The 16,690-nt window shown below is 43.8% G+C and overlaps 1 protein-coding gene across 1 annotated transcript in view; it reads left to right on the top strand.

Moving 5' to 3' along the window:
• The first annotated feature begins 921 nt into the window (after nt 1-921).
• LOC121654996 (CXADR-like membrane protein) overlaps nt 922-16,690 on the top strand; it is a 33,507-nt gene continuing 17,738 nt past the window's right edge. Inside the window, exon 1 of the mRNA XM_042009413.1 lies at nt 922-1,121. Coding sequence (XP_041865347.1) covers nt 1,088-1,121 — 34 coding nt within the window. The 5' untranslated portion in view covers nt 922-1,087. The remainder of the gene's footprint in view (nt 1,122-16,690) is intronic.

Here is a 16,690-nt window from a genome sequence, read left to right as displayed (position 1 = left end):
CTTCTTCTTTACATGATGGAGCTTAAACCTGCATTCATGGATTTCAGGGTGAACTGTGTTTATAGACAGTGGTTTCTGGAAGTCTTCCTGAGTCCATGCAGTGGTTTCCAGTAGAGGATCATGTCTGGTTTTAATGTAGTACTGCCTGAGGTCCTCAAAATCACCAGCATGCAGTTTGACTTTCAGCCTTGTCCCATGCACACAGAGATTCGTCCTGATTATCTGAATCTTTTGATATTACACACAGTAGATGTGAGATCTTCAAAGTCTCTGCAATTTTACATTTAGGAACCTTTTTCTGAAACTGTTCCTCAATTTTTAGACCCAGTTTGTCAGAAATGCTGGTTTATATCCAGTCATGTTACTGACCTGTTGCCTATCAACCTAATTAGTTGTCAAATATTCCTCCAGTTGTTTTGACCAATTACCTTTCCAACTTTTTACAGACGTATTGCTGCCATCAGATTAAAAATGAGCTAATATTTTCCATGAAATGGTAAAATGTCTCAATTTCAACATCTGATATGTTGTTTCTGTTCTGTTGGGATTAAATTATAGGTTGATGGAAATCACTGAATTCTGGTTTAATTTACATTTAACACAACGTCTTGACTTTTTAAGAAATGAGGTTGTATGATAGTTTTATAAGATTTGGACAAATACAGAGATTAGGACCTGTTTGTGAAACATGGAATTCAGGGATAAATAAAGTTAAATTTACACGTAAAATAGTGAAAAATGATCATGTTGTGCTGAACGTCACAGGCTGCCTTGTTCTGACCCAGATGACCTGCAGAGGTCCTCCTCTCACTGACACGCGCGTGATTTGTCGCACCTCCTCCGATCTAGACTCAGAGCGCGAGGCAGCCGAAACTGTCACAGCGAAGCTGCTTGTGAACACCACAACAACACCCTGTGCAAGAGCCGAGTGTCAGCTGGACGAGGTTCTGCTGGTGTTCGGTGTGGTCCGGTGGCACAGGATGCTGACTCTGTGAGCCGCGCGGTGCGCTGGCGCACACGCGTCTGTCCGCTTCTCCAGCAGGTCCAACACAGTTCGTATCCAGTGGGTTCGGTCCGGTTTGCTGGGATGTCTGCCTCCCCTGTCATCTGTCTGTCTGCCGGTAAGTGTAATGAGTTTAAATGTGATGCTGCAGCAGCGCGCGCCTCATCTGATTGTGTAAGTCATGAAACTCCACATCTCATCCTGGATGTGAAGCTTCTTTCTGAACTTTAACCAGACTGGTCTGTTGGTTCTGAAGTTGCAAATCCTCTTTCAGACCTGATAAGTCCTTCAGGCTGCACCCAGCGTCTCCATGTGAAAAGAAACAATGATCTTTGTAATTTTAAATGCTCAGTGTCAGAACATTATTGAACCTACAGTGTGTCATTGTCTGTTGGTTCTGGTTCTGTTGGTTTAATTTAAAGCGATTTCTGTGCATTATTTTCTCTCTTCTCTGGTTTTCACTTGAGGTCGTCTGTAAAGGTCCAGTGTGTGAGAATTACTGACATCTAGTGGTAAAGATGGGCATAACAATGACTCATACTAGGCACAGTTATGAATGAACAGTGGCCTTCAGTGGCCAAAATTCTTCCAGATATAACCATATTTTTATCTGTGAGTGATCGAGTGACCTCAGGTGCAGCAATGAGTGCACTACAGCTAACTACTTCAACATTCCTCTATGGTCTTTTTAAGGCAGGGGAGTCATACTCTGGTCCTTGCGTGACGTTATCCTGCACATTTCTTTTGTTTCCCTGCTCCAAAACACAGTTGTTTCAAATCAAATGGATCCAACAGCTTGTTGTCAACGTCTTTACAATGACCCATTAATTTTAGTCAGGTGTGTTGGAGCAGGGAAAAAATAAAAACCTGTAGGATAGCAGCCCTCAAGGACCGGAGTTTTGACGCGTTATTTATTCCAAACTGTGCTGTTTGTTGTTTGTTCATTCAGAAGCCATATAAGTTCAATTTTCACGAAGGGTCCTGCTCAGTATGGGAAGGTTTAGTACAGTTTGGGGTGGTTTGGTTTGGTGTTCCTTGATCTCTATTGATAAATGCATAAACCACTGCTCCATAAAATTATTCTAAGTAAATGCCATGCAGCTTTCTTTCAGCCAGTTTATAACCCCGTCTATACTTGGACTTGAATAAAATATTATTGCCATTAGAAACAATAAAATGTAAGATGTCAAAAGCAGATAGCAACACAATAGATGGAGAATAAAAAGAAAATTAAAGTTTGAGGAGCTTTCTAACATTAAAACTCTGCATTTGATAGCACAGTGACATCTGTTATCTGGACCCGTTGCTGCCCTGCAGCGTACCTAAGCCGAGAAACCACTTCAGAACCTTTTCATCTGGAATTAGCATTATGCAATGTGTCACACGCTAACAAACAATATAAACACACCGGCTGTTTGAACGCGTACCATGGCAAGAAACGCAAGAAGACATTATTGGAGGAAGAGAGGGAAAGAAAGAGAAAGAGACAGGGCAAGCGATAAGATAGGAATCAAGATGAGAATGTCTTTTACTGGCTGGACGGATCTCACAATACAGGCTGCAAGACAGATGCTGGAATAGCCGCGGCTGAGGAGAAAATCTGCAAAGTTATGTACTGCTTCTTTAAATATCAGTTTTAAATGAAAAATCATTGAAACAGTCGAAACTCGTTATATTATACTTCCTCAGGATGAAGCCATGATGCCATCTTACAGATTTTTCATCTAGTATTTTTGATGCCATTTAACAATCTTACTATCTGCTTAGCTGCTGCTTTGTGAGATGTGTATGGTTTTATTAAACAGAAACAATTTACGTTTGTTTGACAGTTTTACGAAATCTCATAAATTGTAGGTTGGGAATCTCAAATCACCTAAAAATTTTAACTTGTTGACATCTTATCTCACACTTTCTGTTTATAGTAGTCTTAGTTCCTACATCTGAATACCTCCCACCTCTATCCAGAGGAGTTCATGGTCCACTCAGTGACTGCAAGGTGTCCAGGTCCTGTAGCTGCAGAACAAGCCCAGCTCATCAACCCTCCACCACTGTGTTTAACAGTTGGTATGAGGCGTTTGTGCTGAAAAGCTGTGTTTGGTTCTTCGTTAATTCTGACCAAACATGCCCACTTTGGTCTGGTTTGTCCAAAAGACATTGTTCCAGAGGTCTTGTGTTTTGTTCAGATGCAGCTTTGTCAACCTAAGCTGTGCTGCCATGTTCTTTTTAGAGAAAAGAGACTTTCTCCTGCAACCCCTCCAAACAAAACATACTGCTTCAGTCTTTTTCTAACTGGACTGTCATGAACTTTAACATTTAACATGCTAACTGACTGTTGGAAAGATTTTCATGGTCTGATCATGGAACTTGCTGGGATGTCCCCTCCTGGGAAGATTGGCAGCTGTCTTGAATGTTCTCCACTTCTACAGATACACAGTGACAGCTTGGCTGACACTGAGTGAGAGGACTAGCACACACAATATACAATCCAGTTGATTGCATTTTAACATAAAATGCAATCAACTTGATTGTATACAGTATACAACATGTAAGCTGTTGCAACAGCATTATGTGCCCTTCAACAAAGCATGGTGAAATAAAATGGCAACATACTCTTTCTCTCACACACACACACTTACAGTATATAGAGACTACAAGGCTTGTAAGTACAAAACTGGCTTTAACTGTTATGACATCAACTATCTGCATTGGACTGGCGACATGTCCAGGTGTGCCCTGCCTCTCGTCTGCTAACTGCTGGGATAGACTCCAGCTTCCCTGCAACCCTTAATTGGACAAAGCGATATAGTAAATGGATGGATGGATGGGTGGGTGGATGGGTGGGTGGATGGTTGGATGGATGGATGGATGGATGTTGGATGGATGGATGGATGAATGGATGGATGGATGGATGGATGGATGGATGGATGTTGGATGGATGGATGGATGGATGGATGGATGGATGGATGGTTGGATGGATGGATGGATGGATGGATGGATGTTGGATAGATGGATGGTGTTGTGTAATGGAATGTTAGTGAGAAACTATGTGTTGTACCACGGACCTGTTTGGGGGGTTACACAGGAAGTGAGCCGGAAAAAGGCTAGAGAATAAACAGTTAACAGTAAGTCGGATCTCTGTCTTTCTTTGAGGTATCAGAACCCACAGAAGAACATATAACACAACATGGTGTCAGAAGAGTGGTAGTACGCAAGTGTACCGAAACGAGAGGACGACGGAACGTTGTGAGGACAACGAAAGGCGAAAAATGAGTGAAGAAAACCCACAAGCCCAACCGACGCCACCGTTAGCTCAGCCACAGCTAGCCACCGCGCTACAGCTACCTCAGTACCTCCCGCCGAGTAAGTTCGACTTTTCAAATCCGAAGGGATGGCCGATGTGGATTAAGCGATTTGATCGCTATAGGATTGCATCAGGGCTTGACAGACAGTCCCAGGAATTTCAAGTGAATGCTTTTATGTACTCGGCGGGGGAGGAGGCTGAAGATGTTTTAAATGTGCTGCCGTTGACTGAAGCTCAGAAGAAATCATACGACGCTGTCACGGCGGCATTCGAAAAACACTTCGTCAGCAAAAGGAATGTGATTTATGAAAGAGCCTGCTTCAACCGTCGGAACCAGCAACCGGGTGAGAGTGTGGAGTCTTTTATCACTGCCGTGCACACGCTAGCTGAACATTGCCACTTCGGGGCCCTGAGAGATGAATTAATAAGGGACAGAATTGTAGTGGGAATCCTAGATGCCAGGCTGTCGGAACGTTTACAGCTGGATGCGGAACTCACCCTCGAAAAAGCCATGACTCAAGTGAAGCAAAGTGCAGCAGTAAAGAAACAACAGCCGGTGCTGCGGGCGGCCGAGCAGACAGCAGGACAGATAGAAACCATAATGAAAAAACAGAAAGGGCGTAAAGTGGGGTACGAGAAAACAGACAGTCAGACACTACAGTGTGGCAGGTGCGGGAACGCTAAAAAACATCCATGGAAAGAATGCCCAGCTCGGGATGCCGAGTGTCGAAAGTGCCACAAAAAGGGACATTACGCTAAAACGTGCAGGTCAGCCAAAGGGGTGCACGACATCACACAACAGCACAAGAGATGTGAGGAGGAGGATTTCGCTTTCTTGGGAGAAGTGAGGTCGGGAGGAGAAGATGAATGGATTGGTGAGTTGCTGTTGAACGGACAGGAGACTGCATTCAAACTGGACACAGGGGCTGCAGTCACTGCAATTCCCAGCAGCACATACTCCAGAAGAGTTCATGGTGCACTGCAGCAGCCAAAGAAAGTGCTGTACGGCCCAGGACACCACAGGCTTAAGGTTGAGGGGTGTTTTAAAGGGAGTCTGACGTTGAAGGGCAAAACCACTAGACAGGAGGTGTATGTGGTCAATGAATTGTCCAAGCCTCTGTTAGGCCTCCCAGCGATCAGGGCCCTCAATCTGGTGCAGCGCATCCACGCAGTGGAAGCTCAACAAAAGGACTGCAAGGCGCTGTTCCCATCTGTATTCACGGGGCTAGGGAAATTAAAGGAGCCCTACACCATCGTTCTGGATCAAGATGCCGTCCCATATGCGCTGTCTTCTCCACGACGCGTGCCTCTTCCCCTCCGTGACAAGGTAAAAACGGAACTAGATCACATGGTCAGCATAGGTGTCATCTCCAGGGTGACACAGCCCACGCCGTGGTGTGCCGGGTTGGTCGTGGTTCCAAAGCCCAATTACAGGATACGGCTGTGTGTGGACTTGACACACCTCAACAGGTGGGTTCAGAGGGAACGACACATCCTCCCAGCCGTTGACCACACCCTGGGCATGCTGGCGGACGGGAAAGTGTTTACCAAGCTGGACGCCACTTCTGGCTTCTGGCAAATCCCGCTGGCAGAGGAAAGTAAACTGCTGACCACCTTCATCACCCCATTCGGGCGATATGCCTTTAACCGCTTGCCGTTCGGGATTTCCTCTGCACCCGAACACTTTCAGCGACGCATGTTGCAGATGCTGGAGGGTTGTGCAGGCACAGTGTGTCACGCCGATGACATCTTGGTGTATGGGGACAGCAAGGCCCAGCACGACGAGAGACTCTGTCAGGTCCTAAGGAAACTTCAGGAAGAGGGACTGACGTTGAACGGGGAGAAATGTGAGTTCAGCAAGGACAGCATTACGTTCCTGGGCCACCGCATTTCCGCGGACGGCGTGACACCTGACCCTGACAAAATCAAAGCCATACAAGACATGCCTGCACCAACTGACGTCGAGGGGGTGAAAAGACTGATGGGCATGGCGAACTACCTCAGCAAGTTTCTGCCACACCTCGCGTCATACACTCGCCCAATTAAAGATTTGCTGTGTGGAAAGAACGAATGGTGCTGGGGAGCACCACAGAAAGAGGCTTTTCAGAGACTTAAGTCAGAACTCAGCTCCACACAGGTGCTGGGGGCCTATTCACCAGCTGCAGAGACGTGCGTGTCAGCAGACGCCTCATCCTTTGGCCTGGGGGGCGTCCTCACCCAGCAGCAGCCAGATGGAGCGTGGAAGCCAATCATCTTTATATCTCGAGGCATGTCAGACACGGAAAGACACTACGCTCAGATTGAGAAGGAAGCTCTGGCAGCTACGTGGGCATGCGAGCGTCTGTCCTCCTACCTGCTGGGTCTGAAATTCAGGTTGGAGACTGACCACAAGCCCCTAGTGCCATTGCTAAGCACCAAGGCTCTTGACGAACTCCCACCAAGAGTGCTGCGCTTCAGACTGAGATTGCTGAGATTCTCATTTGACATCGTGCACGTGCCAGGGAAGAGCCTGATAACAGCAGACACTTTATCCAGGGCCCCAATCCAACACACCTTTACGGCGGAGGAAAAGGAGAAAGAGGCCGAGGTTAAAGTGTTCCTGGACGCCGTCACTCAGAGCCTCCCTGCCACAGAACAGCGGCTGAGAGAGATAGCAGCAAAGCAGAAAAGCGATCTAATCTGTGCACAGCTGATCCGATACTGCGAGTCACAGTGGCCAGAGAGACATGCACTACCCCTCGAGCTGGCTCCATTCTGGTCTGAAAGAGATAGCCTCACCTTGAATGGACAGCTGCTCCTTCGAGGCCAACGCATCGTCATCCCGGGTGAGTTGAGGGGGGAGATATTGCAGCAGCTGCACAGTGGGCACCAAGGGATCGTTAAATGCCGAGCTAGGGCCCGCCAGTCAGTCTGGTGGCCAGGACTGTCGGTCCACATCAAACAGATGGTGGAGAACTGCAACATCTGCTCACAGCATCGTGCAGAACAGAGAGAGCCGCTGCTGACGACAGCAGTGCAAGATAGACCCTGGCAACGCGTCGGCACCGACCTGTTCTGTTGGGAAAACAGCACTTACCTGCTGGTCGTGGACTATTTTTCACGTTACATAGAAGTAGCACACCTCAGAGTGGCCACGGCTGAGACAGTAGTGGCTGCTTTAAAGGAAGCCTTCGCTCGCCATGGGACACCAGAGACTGTCATGTCCGACAATGGACCGCAGTACAGTGGTTCAGTGTTCCACTCCTTTGCCAAAGCATATGGATTTGCTCACGTCACCAGCAGCCCCAGATATCCACAGGCCAACGGCGAGGCAGAGCGGGCTGTTGCCACAGTCAAAGGGCTATGGAAAGGGAAAGGCGACAAGGCAGCGGCGCTGCAAACGTACCGAGCCACACCCCTGGAGAGTGGTTACTCTCCAGCGCAGCTCCTCATGGGGAGGCAGATTCGAAAAAACGAGAAAAAAAATGAGGAAGAAATGTGGCGATGTGTTCTATTAGTTGATGTATGCAATAATCAGAGTAAGATAACACTCAGGTTCCAGGTGTTAGAGGATTGATATGTTTATACATTTAAGAGTTTATCACAGAGAGAAAATGGGAAGATCTTACTTAAGGGGGAGGTGTTGTGTAATGGAATGTTAGTGAGAAACTATGTGTTGTACCACGGACCTGTTTGGGGGGTTACACAGGAAGTGAGCCGGAAAAAGGCTAGAGAATAAACAGTTAACAGTAAGTCGGATCTCCGTCTTTCTTTGAGGTATCAGAACCCACAGAAGAACATATAACACAACAGATGGATGGTTGGATGGATGGATGGATGGATGGATGGCTGGCTGGATGGATGACGGATGGATGGATGGTTGGATGGATGAATGGATGAATGGATGGATGGATGGATGGATGGATGGATGGATGGATGGATGGTTGGATGGATGGATGGTTGGATGGATGGATGGATGGATGGCTGGATGGATGGATGACGGATGGATGGATGGATGGATGGTTGGATGGATGACGGATGGATGGATGGTTGGATGGATGAATGGATGGATGGATGGATGGATGGATGGATGATGGATGGTTGGATGGATGGATGGTTGGATGGATGGATGGATGGATGGATGGATGGATGGATGGATGGATGGATGGATGACGGATGGATGGATGGATGGATGGTTGGATGGATGGATGGATGGTTGGATGGATGGATGGATGGATGGCTGGATGGATGGATGACGGATGGATGGATGGATGGATGGATGAATGGATGAATGGATGGATGGATGGATGGATGAATGGATGAATGGATGGATGAATGGATGGATGGATGGATGGATGGATGGATGGATGGACATCAGCTGTTTAATAAATGACCACTGCTTTGCAGCACATTAATCCAAACTTCATAACTCCAGTAAAATTATTGGACATTAAGAGAAAGAACATGTAGAAATTATTAAAGACGTGTTTGTAAGAGACATGAATGGGAATGGTCCACCTTATGTAAGGAGAAGCTCAGCATGAGGATTTTTCTGGGATGTAGGCTGTTTTTTTCTACATTACTTTACCGAATCATCTCTCTAACTCTGCCGATGTTATCGGGGCTCTGATTGTATTTCTGTTTATTTCAGCATTCCAGAGGAAGTGTTCAGCAGATTATTCTCTTTCAACATCCTCAACAGTGTCACTGCATATGTTAATCCTATAAATTAAATTAAATTAAATTAAAAATACTTTATTAATCCAAGAGGAAATTTGCAAAACAGATGAGAAAGTAAATCTGTCAGAGGTTTCCAGAGTTCAGTCAGAGTAAATAACTAATAATAGTTATTATGTTATTAGTTATTAACATAATGACTGATGATGTGATGGTTGTTTATCAGGATGATATGTTTATAATAAATGCTATTACTATTGTTGGTTTTATGCTTCCTGTTAGCTTGTTAAAAATGATTCATCACACATGAGCAGATCCCGGCTTCATGTCAGCCGCTGCAGCGCTCTGCTATCAGAACCGTTCCAGCTGCCCACGGGCTGATGAGAGAGCTCATCAACTGAATCATGGCGCTTCAACGGGCCGTGGCACAAACAGCATGTAGCATTTCCTCCTCTGCTTCTTAGCTGAAAATGTGTCCTTCATCACAAATCACATGCAGCTTAATATATTAGATGGTTTGAATGGAGAGTTGGAAAAAAGAAAGTAGTTGCACTAAGTTTTGGATATTTTTTTTATCTAACTCATAACATTTTTGATGGTCTGCATTCTGCCAGTGCTGAATTTGTGCTACTTCACTGTTTTACGTGCCCATGCATTTCCATGTTGATCCAGTTGAAACTCTGCAATCAGCAGACTTTATGTGAGCTCTATGGCAACTGTTTTGATGCAGAATACTGATGAGATCACCAGTTGGATCTAGATGTTGGAGAAGTCCCAGATGAAACCCCTTCATCCCCCTCTCCACCTCTGCAGTGTCTCTTAGAAATGGACAGACTTTAAAAGTCCTTTGATGACCATGTTTGTATCAGTCCAGGTCGGCTTTGGGCCTGTCCACATGTCAGGTGTCTGGCATCTAATAATCTAATAATAATAATATATATATATGTATATGCTGAAAGAAGGTGAGGAATATTTGCTCGAATTATCTCGTATTCTATTGGCTGGAGGAGATTTAACAGACAGCTCTTTCAGCAACCCAAGAGAGAGGAAGAAATATCCAGAGCAGAGAAAGTGTCTGAGTGTGAGGGAAAGAGACCAAGTCTGAGCACAGGAGGAGGAACAATATATTTGAAAGCGAGAGGGACTTTCTGAGTGTGAAATCAGAGTTTTGAGAGAGAGCAAGATGATATTTGAGCGTGTAAACCACAAATCTTGCTCTCAAAGCAAACAATTATGCCTTAAGTAAAACAGCTTTGTTATATGATAGTTGTCATTTATTTCTAAAGTAATCAACAAGCTTTACTTTGTGTTCAGGTTGAGAAGTCCCCAAGTGGCGTTGTAACTTGTTTAGCTTCATATTGTCAGATGCTAAATGGACTCTATTTTTAAAGCGCTTTTCTAGTCACATGTTAACCACTTCAAGCACGTTTACAACATGTCACATTCACCCATTCACACACACACACACACACACACACACACACACACACACACACACACAGCACTTCTACTGTTTTATAGTAAGTGCCTACTACAAGCACACATTCAATCCCCTGATACACACATCAGGAGGCAACCTGGGGTTCAGTTTCTTACCCAAAGACACTTCGGCATGGAGTGAGGGGAAGCCGGGAATCGATCCACCAACTTTTCAGTTGGTAGACGGCTGCCTCAGTGACTGCTACAGCCTGAGCTACGGCCACCCTGCTAATGTTTTGAGACATCGCTCTTCATTAAACAGCATTGACCATTAGCATTACTTTGCCATTTCCTAGTCAAGACTAGAGTAAGATATTCCTCATCCTATTTCCTTTCTGTTTTCAGTAGTTAAAATCTCTGTTGTTGATTCATTATCGTTTGCCCTTTGGTACTTTCACTAATTTGTCCATGTTTTGCTAGCAGAACAAAAACTATAAATTGGCCTACACTCCCAGTTAGGGAACCACTGTTTTTTCCAGATGTGGATGGGCTTGATTCATTAGTTGGAGAATAACATTCTGAAATGAAAACTAATGAAAACATGTTGATGTATTTGAATGCCAACTATATGTTTTTAAATTGTGATTTCTGGTGGACCAGGAATGTTTTATTTTGGAGTTTTTGTGTTAACAGAGCTGCAGCTTTGTCATGAGATGGAGAAGTGTGTTGTGTGTGTGTGTTGCAGAGCTGTTATAACAACACTCATCAACAGAATTTCTGGCTAAAAATCAGCTGCTGGTAAGGAAATATGAAGCCGTTAATCTGCCAACAGTGAGGAGACGCTCTGAATGTGTGCAGCTGCACCACCACCACCAATCCGCTCAGGCAGCATCAGATTATATCTGTAGAATTTCATAAATGATTTGAAAAAGCAGCTGTATAAATGAAAAGGATGGTTTACCACCCAGCAGGTCCCCAGCCTTCTTCAGCTGTACATGCTGAAACCTTTCAGCATCCTGAAGAGTTTTCTACAGATCAGTGGCTTCCATCTTCTCCTCTGTCCACGCTGTTATGCCAGCTGGGTATGTGACGATAGCCAGGATATACAAGTACAAAAGGTTGTTCACTCATTTGCAGTAATTAATAATTGTCATTCTGTGTCTAGTCTTCCTGTTTTTAGCCTGCAGAGCTTCTTATTATCACTGATGGTTACTTTTTAATGGCAGTAATCCTAAAATATAATAACTTACTTAGTACCCAGCACTGTTCTCCGCCCAGGTGCCTATTTAACTCTTTAACACTGAATATCATGTCTTATAAATCCAGTTTATTTATCATTTTATTGTAAATTTTTTGCTCCAAACGCAGATGTTTACACTCTGATACGTGTCTTCGGCCCCCTGGTGGACACCTTCTCCACTACAATAACTCAGACATATCACACAGTTATAACCACTAAATATATGAACATTATTTATTATTTTATTTATTTATTACATTTTGTTAAAGGACCAAAATGAAGACATGAGATTTATAAAAATAACAAATTTCTGCCTATTATTTTTGGGTTAGGCTTTAAAGGGCTAAAACCAACAGATTAGAGGAAATTCCTTCAATAAAACTTGGTTCTTTTAGTTCAACAGACTAATGATAACATGAAGTACCCAGTAAATTATTTATTTGTTTGATTAATAATTCACACAGAAATGCAAAAAGGTCTGTAAAAATGAAAAATAAACTCTAACATCATGTCCATTTCCCAGATATAACGACTAAAATGTTTCTCTTGTTTACTTCATTTTTCTTCTTGTTTCTCGCTGTTATATTTTAATGAGTAAAACTGAGTTATTTAGGAAGAATAAAACGTCTAAGCATCATCTCATGTGTCCTCAGTGATCTTTAGCTCCAAATCTGGTGTGAGGAAACCACTTCTCAGGAAAACGTGTTCTGGTCTCCATATTGACCTCATATCAGCATTAATCCACCTTTCACCAGTTTCAGTGTATACACAACATGTTCTAGACATAAAAATACAGTTTATCTGTTATAATGATGATGAAGATGAAAGATTTATATTAGTGTTAATGGTACCATGTTACTGCTCATCCCTGTGTTTAAAACCAACCAACCTGCTGCAACGTAACAGAGAAGTTGATGTTCTGACATTATTTTAGCTAAAACCACGTCTACACCAACTTCCTACTGCAATTAGAGTCATCGGTTTATCACAGTGAGATGAACCTAAACACATCATGTGAGGCATCACCTATAATTTACACCAGATCTGGGTATGCCATGGTCTTTTTGAATGGCTGCCAGTTTAGTCTGGGAGTTGTTGTCTGTCATAGTGATCGTAGCATACTGCAGTACTGATCCTTAAACCTGGCTTAGTATCAACATGTCTTTTATTGAATGTCAGAACTCCTCTGGTTGTGGGTAAAGCTGACTGGACGGAGGACAAGAAGCAGCGCAGCATCTCCACCTCATGCTTCTGGCTTTCATGACACTCCGCTTTTATGTAGTAGGGGCCAAATGTTGTTGATCATTTCTGAGCTATAACGTCGATTTTCAAATATTTATCCTGTTAAATGAGCAGAACTGAACTCACAGCTGCTTTACTGTACAAAAGCATGTTGGTGTTTTCTGCTAAGGGCTGCAGTGGGTTCTGATGTTGCTCATGGAGTTTAGCTGCCAATGAGAAGTTGTGAGAAGTAAATTCTCGTGACAGGCAGAACTCATGCTGGTGGCTGCTGGGAATTCACTTTCCTGCTCCTTAATGCTCATCTAGATGACTGTAAACCCTCTGGCAATATCTGAGGAGTTCTGATGAGTGTTTTGTCAGTTATTTTCTCAAGCTGAGATGCTGCAGCACAATGTGGTGGTCAGTCCAGTAACATGTTGTTAGACTAACACAAGTGTCAGGGATGGACCTCACGGAGACAGAAGAATGGTTAAAAGAACTTTATTTAGACCAGAAACAAAAGAACCATCTTATTGCGACAGGCAGCGGGAGGGCTGACTGGACATCCTTATACCAGGAGCTGGAGAGGTAGAGAAGGCAGGTCCATGCTGGGGTATATATTGTAGGGTGAGTGAATGGGAATCAGGTGTGGCTGGTTATGGGCTGTTCTCAGCCACACTGAGCACAGAAACCATTCACACACATTTTCCTGCAAAAAAAGTTGTAATTGTAATAAAAGAAGACGTGTTGCATATTCTCACATCATGCTGTCTTTAAACCATTCATAGATGCACGTTTTATAGCAGTATAATGATATGAGGTGGAAATAAATAACACAGGAAAATATTTATATATAAAACAAAACATACCGTTTCACAGAGCTGCATCAGTCTGATGGTCATTTCTTCCAGGTTTAGTTTTTCCTCATTGTTTTTATCATATGTTCTCATTCAAATATAGGAGTTATAAACACCAGCAGCTGCGTGTCAGTTCTGTGGTGGCAGTGAAAGACATTGTTTAAATATCATCTGGATTTTTTGGCACCAGATTATCTGCATGCTTGCAAAGACAGTTTCACATAACAGCAGCCATGATGTTTCCTGGTGATCTCCATGCCAGATTGTACGGGCTTGCTGCTGCTGCTGCTGGTCCAGATGCTCTGATCCTGTCTTTATGTGAGCTGATAAAAGGCAAACAACATTTTATCTGCAAATTATTAATCAGAAGAGTTTCTGCTTCCATTCACTGCCAAAAATAGGAGTGGAAACCAGGTTTGTACACGTAGTTTCAGAATGAAACAGAATAATTTTTTAGTAAAGAATGAATGTGCACACATCTGTCTGTGTGTGAACATAGTTTCATTTTTCAAACAAACAGTTTGATGCATCTGGACCCTGGAGAGGAGGAGAAGGAAGAGTTTCTTTTGCTGGAGATGTGACAGTCTGTCAGCATCAATAATGTTAAACCGCAGTGAACACGCATGTGCTCAGGGAGTCATTTGACATTGGAGCAGTGGATGCTGTGTTCATGAGCAGTGTGACATGAAGGGGAACAAATAGGAAGAGATGGCTCTTGTCTCCAAGCATCTTATAAAGATCTTTCTCTGCCTTCTGTCTCTCATCACCCACCGGGTGGCCCTCTTCATTATATTTATCACCTTCGGTTATAACCTATAACACCTTTGGAGCAAAAATGAGCCAAAATGTAATCAACACCAAAAAAGTTTCCACTCATCACTGATGACAGATGACACATTTATAACTTCAAAAATCTCTGGTTGGCCTAAAATAATATGAAAAAATATTTTATTAATCCAAAAAAAGTTCCTGCTGTACATTGTCTGCTGCAGGTTTCTGTGTTCCAGCAGACCTGAAGAAGCCTCTGACTGAACACACTTTGTTGTTTCCTCTCTGTGTTGTGTAGATCAGTGATACCCAACCCTGGTGCTCAAGGCCCACTATCCTGCAGGTCTTAGATGTCTAAGACCTGCAGGATAGTAGGCCTTGAGGACCAGGGTTGGGTATCACTGGTGTGGAGGATGTGAAGAATTGTCCATCATGCAGCATTCTTCTCTGGACAATCAGCTCAGGGAGCTCCAGATCTATCCCCAGAACAGAACCAGAACTTCTGGACCAGTTTGTTCTGTTGCCCCAACAGATGCTGCAAAGCAGACTGAATTCTCCACCACAGACTGATAGAAGATATTAAAGATCTTGGCGCAAACATCACAGGATCTCAGCTTCCTCCAGAAATAGTCAGCTCCGTGCTTTCTTCTAAATGACTAACTTGTATATTAACAACTAGCTGGACAACAGACTAGTCTGGAAATGCAACACAGAAGTATCTAGAACAGGGATCCTTAGTCTTGGTCCTTGAGGGCCGGTGTCCTACAGGTTTTTGAAGTTTTCCCTGGTGCAACACACCTGATTCAGACTTGTGCAGAACATGATGTTAAGCTCAAGGAAAACTTCTAGATGCTCCTGTGTTGCACTTCCAGTCCAGTTTGTTGTCCAGCTGAATTCCAAAGTACTTGAATTTCTCCCCCACCTCCACCTCTTCTCTCAGGATGTAAACAGTACTTTGTTTACTACTGTCCCTCCTGAAGTCAACAATAATGCTATTTGTTTAATTTGTTTTTAAGATGAGGTGATTGTTTCTTCTCCATCTCACCAACTGACTGACCATTTCTCTATACTTCTTGTCCATCACTGATACACCCTACAACTGCAGTGTAATCTGAGAATTTCTGCAGCTGACTGGACAGTTCATGGAAAGTCTAAGGTGTGCAGTGTGAAGAGAAATGGTGAGAGTACAGTCCCTTGAGGTGCTCCAGTGCTGACAACCTTTCAGTCTCATTAACTGTGGTCTGTTTGTTAGGTAGACATACATCCAGGTGGTGGTGGAGGTATCCACCTGGAATTTAAGGAACTTCTCACATAACAGAGCAGCTGAATTGTGTTAAAACCACTTGAGAAATCAAAGAACATGATTATCAATGTGCTCTCGGATTTGTCCAGATGACAGTGGGCTTTCTGAGGCAGGTAGATGGTGGCGTCTTCAACCCCAAGAACATTATAGTCAGCAAACTGTACTGGGTCCTGAAAGGTGTACCCTTGCTTACTGAGGTGAGATGTTAGGACAGCTGGTCTATAATTATTTGGTTCATATGTCTGAGTTTTTTGGGTACTGCAACAAAGTAGGATGTTGACAACACAGGAACTCTTTTCTGACCCCAGCGGCTGTTGACAAGGTTCTGTAGAATCTGACATAGTTGGTCTGAGCAGGTTTTCAGAACCCTGGGGATGGACCTGCAGCCTTGTTCCGGTTCAGGCTCTCCAGCTGTTTCTTCACCTGGCTGCAGGAGACAGACAAGCTAGAAATGGAGGCAGAGGACATCTCAGAATGTTCAGGTGTGGAGGGACATGAGGCTGTGTTAAGGTCCATGACTGAGCTGCAGGGTGACAGATTGGAGGTGGGACAGGAAAGGCATGGGCTCATGGAGGGGGTGTGGTCTGTTGGCAGGGGGTGAACTGAATCTAATGAGGAACATGTTCAGCTCATTAGCTCTGTCCAGAATTATAATTATTTTACAGACATCTGTTGTTTTTTAAACTTAAAAAAAAACTGAAGCAGTGTGTAGCTGGTGAGAAATAAAGATGAAAAATTCTTCATTATTTATTCACCTGAGGCTCGCTCATTGATCCAGAAACAATAATTGGTATAAAAGTGTGTTTTTGCTTGAACTTTCTTACACCAGTCATTTAAGACTGTAAAGTCTGGATATTGTTGTATTTTTCAAGGACCAAAGTTAGTGGGAAGGTTTTATCTCTGGAAGTATCTACTGTGGGTG

This window comes from Melanotaenia boesemani, chromosome 15 (genome assembly GCF_017639745.1).
Source record: "Melanotaenia boesemani isolate fMelBoe1 chromosome 15, fMelBoe1.pri, whole genome shotgun sequence".
NCBI lineage: Eukaryota > Metazoa > Chordata > Actinopteri > Atheriniformes > Melanotaeniidae > Melanotaenia > Melanotaenia boesemani.
This window is presented reverse-complemented; position numbering and strand designations above follow the sequence as displayed.